At 44.5% G+C, this 8,067-nt stretch overlaps 1 protein-coding gene across 2 annotated transcripts in view; it reads right to left on the reverse strand.

The window, feature by feature from the left end:
• BORCS5 (BLOC-1 related complex subunit 5) overlaps positions 1 to 8,067 on the reverse strand; it is a 714,757-nt gene that overhangs the window by 80,371 nt on the left and 626,319 nt on the right. Inside the window, exon 1 of one of the 2 annotated variants that reach the window (XM_049783335.1) lies at positions 1,652 to 1,956. The exons of the other annotated variant lie outside the window; for it this stretch is intronic. Within the exon in view, the coding sequence (XP_049639292.1) occupies positions 1,652 to 1,709 (58 nt within the window). The 5' untranslated portion in view covers positions 1,710 to 1,956. Of the gene's footprint in view, positions 1 to 1,651; positions 1,957 to 8,067 lie in introns of those variants that run through there. 2 annotated transcript variants of the gene reach the window in all.

An 8,067-nucleotide genomic window follows, 5' to 3' on the forward strand; every position in this document is an offset into this window, starting at 1 on the left:
ATTGTCAGCTCACCCCATGCTGACCCAGGACCACAGTGGTGGCCTGTCTGCCTTCTGAGGCCTTCCACAGGTTTCTCAAAATCTCCTCAATCTTCCAAGAATTGTTTCCTAACTGCTCTGGGAATCTACCTATCTCCTGACCAATCTCAAACCAGAAACTTTCCACTACACATAAAGTGATACCTTACAGCCTAGGCCTCAGAGGAGAAATGGACTTCACTGAGTTCTAGCTGTCAAATGGGCTATATGAAGGAGAAAATGTAAATGCACATCAAGTATGTGGCATAGGGAAGCAGTTAAATTCTAACCCACGCTGTTGACTAGAACTGGTAAGCAAGCTACAATATTAGGCCTATGCAATTAGCAGGTGAATAAGCATATCACTTCCTCTTTCAAAATAATGCTTTGGGAGCTGATGGTGTATCTGAGTGGTAGGGAATCTGCCTTGCTTGTGTGACACCTGGATTTGAAACCCAGTCCTGAAAAAAAAATAAATCAGTAACAAAATAAAGTGCTTCTGGGCTGACAGAGACAAAGCAGTATAAGGTAACAAGGGCTGCATTGTAACAACAAATACACATTCTGGGTTTTCCAGGAAATGAAGGCAAGCTAGTAACTGCAGCTCACCATGAAAAGACGATGCAAGCAAGCCCCCAGCATGCAATTTTGAACGCCCTACAGACACACTTCAGAAGGGAATACTCCCACTGTTCTCAGCTTCACATTCCTGAATTACAGACCCTACTAGGAACTGAAAGGTTCTATGATGCTCTAGATGGGAGTCCAATCAGCATTAGGAACCCCAGAAATTATCCAAGGCCAATTGATCCTCAGCGGAGATTGAACGGATTATTTATGGAGTGCTCCCTGTAGTCCTGGCACACTCATTCTCTCATTCCTCCCACAGATGCTGAACGAAATCTTTAAATATGTGTGAGGGTGAAATGAGGGGTGGGAATGAAATGAAATCCCAGATCCTTCCCTACTGGGTAACTTCTATAATAGTCTTAGTAAAGGAGCTGAGATGACCCTTTCTCAAGCAGTTTCCAGGGTCTTGCATGCAAGCACAATCTCAACCAGCAAATGTCCATGCTTAGTGTTCACCCAAAAACCCTTTGCAAAGACCCTTTGAAGAAGAAGAAGAAACCTGAGAGGTTCTGTCTCAGAGCCACCCCATATTGTGTCACCAATGCAGCCAGGTGAGACAAGAGAGCTTAAGCCACAGATCAAGAAGGCTGCCTGGAAGATGAGGGCAGCAGCTGGCAGGAGGAACAGCTTGCTTTGCAAAATGATGGGCCAAGGAGACACAGGCTGGGATCCGCCTGGCATCACCAGCTCTGGCTTCCATCGGACTGCATTTTTTTTTTGGTTTTCTATTTTTCATCTATTTTTGCTTTTAGGAAGATAAAAAGAGAAATTAACCATCAGGAGATTTGGGACATCGGTGGTTGTGAAAAGGTTGCACCGGTGAAGGGGGTTGTTCTGGGCATAACTGAAACCCAACTACAATCCTATTTGGAATCAGAAGTGTTTAAATAAAGATATTAATATAAAAAGGGGGGCTTTGGGGTACGCGCCAGTTTGCCCAGTCCTAGGCGGGGAGGCGAGGCCAGGCCGGTGGGAGGAAGATGGAGCGAGTGCGGGCACCGACCTGAGGAGTTCAGATCGTTGGGTCGGCTCTCGGCCTCGGAGCTCTGCTCGCTCCCCATGGCAGGTGCGGCAGATCGGGCAGCGGAGGCGACGCGGGCGGCGGGGCAGAGGCCGGGCAGGGGAAGGAAGAAGCTACATGGAGCCGGGCCGGGGAAGCTCCGCGGCCCACGCCCGGGATGGGGGAGGCCCTGCTGGGGGAACGGATGCGCCTAGCTGCAAGGCGCGACGCGGTGCATGCATGCACCGAGCTCAGCAGCCCTCCTCGGGGGACCCCGGGCTCCGAGCGCGCCTGCGGCCGCCGGGCGGCGCCGCTGCCACTCACTTGCTCATGCGCCGCCGGCTCGCTCCTTCCGGGACGTCGAGGGGCGGCGCCGGCTGCGCGCGCAGTCAGTTCCGGGTGAAAGGGCCCGCCCCGGCCCCCGAGAGGGCGGGAGGGCGGGACTTTTGCGCCTGCGGTCTTAAAGGAGCCACGAGCCCAGAGCGCCCTAAGGGTCAACTGTTTCCTGCTGTTAGGACGATGTCTCCTTTAAGTGAGGTCTCTTAAAGGATTTGTCCAGTTAGCAGGCACTTTAGGTTAATAGTGGAAATTTTGTCTGTTAGGGAAGGGGAAGGGGAAGGGGTAGGAGAAGGGGAAGGGGAAGGGGAAGGGGAAGGGGAAGGAGAAGGGGAAGGGGAAGGAGAAGGGGAAGGGGAAGGGAAGGGGAAGGAGAGGGGAAGGGAAGGGGAAGGGGAGGGAAGGGGAAGGAGAAGGAGGGGAAGGGAAGGGGAAGGGGAAAGGGAAGGGTGTGTGTGTGTGTGTGTGTGTGTGTGTGTGTGTGTGTGTGTGTGTGTGTGTGTGTGTGTGTGTGTGTGTGTGTGTGTGTGTGTGTGTGTATCCCATTATCTGTACTTGGTTTCCTGTCCCTAGTGGTAGTAAGTCCGTTGTGTGTGTGTGTGTGTGTGTGTGTGTGTGTAAGGGTGTAGCAGATAAAATTAACATATATGGAGGTAAGGCGTTGGCCTTGCATGCAGAAGGTCGGTGGTTCAAATTCTGTCATCCTATATGGTCCCCCAAGCCCGCCAGGAGTGATTTCTGAGCATAGAGCCAGGAGGAACCCCTGAGCACTGCCAGGTATGACCCAAAAACCAAAATAAATAAATAAAAATTTAAAAAGTATATTCATTTAAGGTATCTAATGTTTGTTATTTGTTTATACTGTGAATTATAAATCCTGCATAGCACTTGGATAAAAGAAGAGTGTCAGAACGAATGGGGATCCATAACTGTCTGGAAGCCAAACTCCTATTTTCTTTCCTTTCCAGCTCCCAAGCAAGAATTTTTTTTCTATCCTCATGCCCTGTTCAGGACTACCTCATTTCTTTTTTTTTTTTTTTTTTTGGTTTTTGGGCCACACCCAGTGTTGCTCAAGGGTTACTCCTGGCTGTCTGCTCAGAAATAGTTTCTGGCAGGCTCAGGGGACCATATGGGACACCGGGATTCGAACCAACCACCTTTGGTCCTGGATCGGCTGCTTGCAAGGCAAACGCTGCTGTGCTATCTCTCCGGGCCCTCACCTCATTTCTTTAAATTCTTGGAAAAACACATCGCCTCAGGTCTTGTCTCCTAAAATCCACTGTGAAAGATGATGTAAGCGAAGTCAAATTTTTTTTAAGAACCAGCCACAAAGTCAATTTTAATATCAGGTCAGAGATGAAAAAAAGCAACTTGGCTGTTTTGTTTAAAATGGGTCAGACCTGTGAACTGGGCCAAATGGCAATTATTTCACCAATGGTTGTTTGGGAAACCAGCAGGAAAATGGCCAACCTAATCACAGGACTGTGAGTGTGGGCTTTTTGCCAGAGTACCAATTATATAGAGCCAAGATGAGCGTAAGCTTGTTAACACTAATTAAATCATTAAAAAAAAAACTATTTATCTATTACTTAACTCTTTCCCATTAAAGTCCCAACTGGGGGGGACTGAAGTGTCTTGCATGTAGGACCCATTATCAATCCCCAGCACCCCATACAGTCCCCCTATTCATCAGGGGTAATCCCTGAGCACTGGGAATAAAACTAGGAGTAAACCCTGCTTTGCATACTGGAAACTGGGTTCAGATCCCAGCACTAAATGCTCCACAGAACACCTCTAGGAGTGAAACCCCTAGTCCAGTACCCAGCTGAGAACAGTCCCTGAGCATCATTGGGTATAGCCTCAATACAAAACAAAATACTTCAAACATGTTTGAGGTTTTTACCTACATCTTTTTACCTACATTATATATTCCAACTTGTAATTCTTTGTCCTCCAAAGTGCAATTCTTTGGTCCAAAATGAAAGCACTTTGCAATTTCAGCAGACTCCATATTTTTAGCTTAATATCATAATATCACCATCAGTCCAGAAAAGGTGAAAAGAACCATTAACTGTGTATTGCAATACAGGGTTGGAGTGATAGCACATCCGTAAGGTGTTTTTCCCTGCATTCGGCCAACACAGGACGGACCCCGGTTTGAATCCTGGCATCCCCTATGGTCCTCCTGAGCCTGCCAGGAGCGACTTCATCTTCTTCTTCTTCTTCTTCTTCTTCTTCTTCTTCTTCTTCTTCTTCTTCTTCTTCTTCTTCTTCTTCTTCTTCTTCTTCTTCTTCTTCCTTTCTTCTTTTTTTGTTATCTTTTGAAATCTCTTCATTTTCTCTACATTATAGTCATAGAAAGTGTGGCTTGTATATTCCTTATATACACACACACACACACATACACATGTATAATCTTTATTTAAGCACCATGATTACAAGCATGATTGTAGTTGGGTTTCAGTAACAAACAAAACACTCCCCTTCACCAGTGCAAAATTTCCACCACCAATGACCACCCCCCTTCCCAACCCCTGCCTGTATTCTAGACAGGCATTCTAATTCTCTCACTTATTAAGATTGTCATGATAGTTCTTAGTGTAGTTATTTCCCTAACTGCACTCACCACTCTTGGTGGTGAACTTCATATTGTGAGCCAGTCCTTTTGGTCCACATCTCTATTGTCTCTGGGCATTATTACAATAATGTCCTTAATTTTTCTTAAAGCTCTTAGATGAGAGACACTATTATCTGTGTGTCTCTCTCCCTCTGACTTATTTCACTCAGCATAATAGATTCCATGTACATCCATGTATAGGAAAATTTCATAACTTTATCTCTCCTGACAGCTGCATAATATTCCATTGTGTATATGTACCTCAGTTTCTTTAGCCATTCATCTGTTGAAGGACATCTCGGTTGTTTCCAAATTCTGGCTATTGTAAATAGCGCTGCAATGAATATAGGAGTGAGAAAGGGATTTTGTATTGTGTTTTAGTGTTCCCAGAGTATATCCCTAAGGTGGTATAGCTGGTTCATATGGGAGCTCAATTTCCAGCTCTGAGGAATCTCCATATTGTTTTCCATAAGGGTGGAACTAGATGGCATTCCCACCAGCAGTGAATGAGAGTCCCTTTCTCCCCACATCCCCACCAGCACTAATTGTTCTTTGTGATGTGTGCCAGTCTCTGTGGTATGAGATGGTACCTCATTGTTGTTTTGATTTGCATCTCCCTGATGATTAGTGATGTAGAACATTTTTTCATGTGCCTTTTGGCCATTTCTATTTCTTCTTTGAGAAATTGTTCATTTCTTCTCTGCATTTTTTGATGAGGTTAGATTTTTTTCTTGTTAAGTTTTGTCAGTATCTTGTATATTTTTTATATGAGCCCCTTATCTGATGCGTATTGGGTGAATACCATTCAGTGGGTGGCTTTTGTATCCTAGGCACTATTTCCTTTGAGGTGCAGAAGCTTCTCGGCTTAATATATTCCCATCTATTTATCTCTGCTTCCACTTGTTTTAAGTGTGCTGTTTCCTCCTTGAATATGCTTTAGTCTCAATATCATGGAGTGTTTAATCTACGTGTTGTTCTATATACCTTATGATTTCAGGCCTGATATCAAGGTCTTTAATCCATTTGGATTTGACCTTTGTACATGGTGTTAGATGGGGGTCTGATTCGCTTTTTTGCAAGTGGCTAACCACTTGTTGAAGAGGCTTTCTTTGCTCCATCTTGCATTTATTGTTCCTTTATCAAAGATAGTTGATTGTATGTCTGGGAAACATTCTCTGAATACTCAAGTCTATTCCACTAATCTGAGAATCTGTCTTTATTCCAATACTATAGCTGACACTGGGTAACTGAGATCTCAGAAAGAGAAACCAAGGGGACCACTATTCTCAGTAAAGGAAGCTACTCTGAAAGGGCAGCCTAATATTATACCATTATATACACTATATACTTTTTGTGTGTGTGTGTGGTTTTTGGGTCACACAGCAGTGCTCAGGGGTTATTCCTGGCTCCATGCTCAGAAATTGCTCCTGGCAGGCACAGGGGACCATATGGGATGCCGGGATTCGAACCAATGACCTTCTGCATGAAAAGCAAACGCCTTACCTCCATGCTATCTCTCCGGCCCCTACACTATATACTTTTATATATACTATTATATATATATAAATATATATATACTCTAAAAAAGCAGAAGTATAAAGATAGAAAATATTAAAAAAATAAAAACCGGGGCCGGAGAGATAGCATGGAGGTAAGGCATTTGCTTTTCATGCAGAAGGTCATTGGTTCGAATGTGCTGTGCTGTCTTCTGTTTGCTGTGAAAATGAAACTGCTCTAAAAGAGAAATGTTGGGGATTTTTTATAGTTTAGTTTTTTTTTGTTTTTGTTTGTTTGTTTGTGTGTTTAGTTTTTGGGCCACAACCTGCCTAGGGGTTACTCCTGACTCTATGCTCAGAAATCGCTCCTGGCAGGCTAAGGGGGCCAAATGGGATACCAGGGATCAAACCCAGGTCCAGCCTGGGTTGGCCACATGCAAGGCAGACTCCCTACCGCTGTGCTATTACTCAGTCTCCGAAAACTGAAGTTTAAAAAAATGATTGAAGAGCTGGAGAGATACTACAAGGGCATATGCTGATACTACAGAAAAGCATCTTAAGCTTATCTTGCAAGTGTGCAATTCCATTTGGATCACCAGCACTACATAGTACAACTAAAGTGACCTCTGAACACAGAACCAGGAATAGTCCCTGGGTACTTCCAAGTGTAGTCCCTAAGCCCTCACCCAAATAATTAAGTATGGACAATCTCTAAGAAATTTCAATTATTGATCTCTCTTCTCTGTCCCCTTATTTTGCATGTTATAGTAGATTACTTACTTTTTACACAACTATTGAGAGTCTGGACACATAATACAGCAAGTAGATCACTCTCCTCACACTTGAACAACCCAGGAGCAATTTCTGAAGCACAGAGCCAGGAGTAACCCCTGAGTACTGTCAGCTATGACCCAACCACCCCCAAAATACACAGCTGTTCATGTGCTTATCTCCCCCTATGAGCTAATGAAGCCTTGAAGGTAGAGACCAAGTCTTATTGGACTTTAATCCCCCCTACAGGTGCTTAACACATGATTACATGATTTTTAAATAAAATGAAATGCTTTCGAAACTCAGGGTCAGATGGGTAGTGCAGTAGGTAAGACACTTGTCAGCCCAGATTCAATTCTTAGCACAACATGAGGTCCCCTGAGCCCAGCCAGGAAAAAATCCCTGAGTATAGAACCAGGGTAAAGAACTCAGGGTAAAGCCTGAGTACCACCAGGTGTAATCCAAAATCTAAGAAAAGAAAAGAAAAGAAAACAAGACCAAAAACAGTGTCCTCAATTCACTGACTAGACTGAAAAGAAGCAAACAAAAAAATACCCAACAAACCAAGGCATCATTTCAAGGACACTAGGTTCAATGTATCAAAATAGATTCCACATTTCCTGACAAAATCTCCTTGGAATGTAGCAGATACTCCTCCAAGAAGGAACCCCAAAAATGTGAACCCTCAAATAAAGGTGAGTGTTAGAAGGGACTGTAGGTTTAGAATTAACTGCTACTGTTTCACTTCTGTAACTGTACTTTGCTTTAGACATAAGGACTGCCATTACTGCTTCAGATAGGTGGCAGAAGGGACTAGGCCAGAACAGCCAGTTCCAGGAACTTTGAGGGCACGTACCAGGACAATTAGATAAACTAGCAACACCCAGGGGCTTGCGGGCAATAAACCTTATGTAACTGCACACCAAGTGGGCACCCGAGACCCTTCTCTACTACTTCTAGTCAGCCAGTTTAAAACTAGCTGATGTATCATGTAACAAGAACCTATAGCTTTGCCCCTAGACTGAAGCCCCAGCAGCCCTATAAAAGGGCTTGGAAATCCCATCTGGATGGTCACCACCTGGGAGAGGTGTGCCTCCAGCATGCTGTAACTGAATAAACTCCCTTGCTTTTGCATTACTGATGTCTCCCCCCTGTCTTTGTGGGTCACATCTCAAGTCTGGAGCTAACAGCTGAGATAA

This window comes from Suncus etruscus, chromosome 11, assembly GCF_024139225.1.
Source record: "Suncus etruscus isolate mSunEtr1 chromosome 11, mSunEtr1.pri.cur, whole genome shotgun sequence".
Taxonomy (NCBI): Eukaryota; Metazoa; Chordata; class Mammalia; order Eulipotyphla; family Soricidae; genus Suncus; species Suncus etruscus.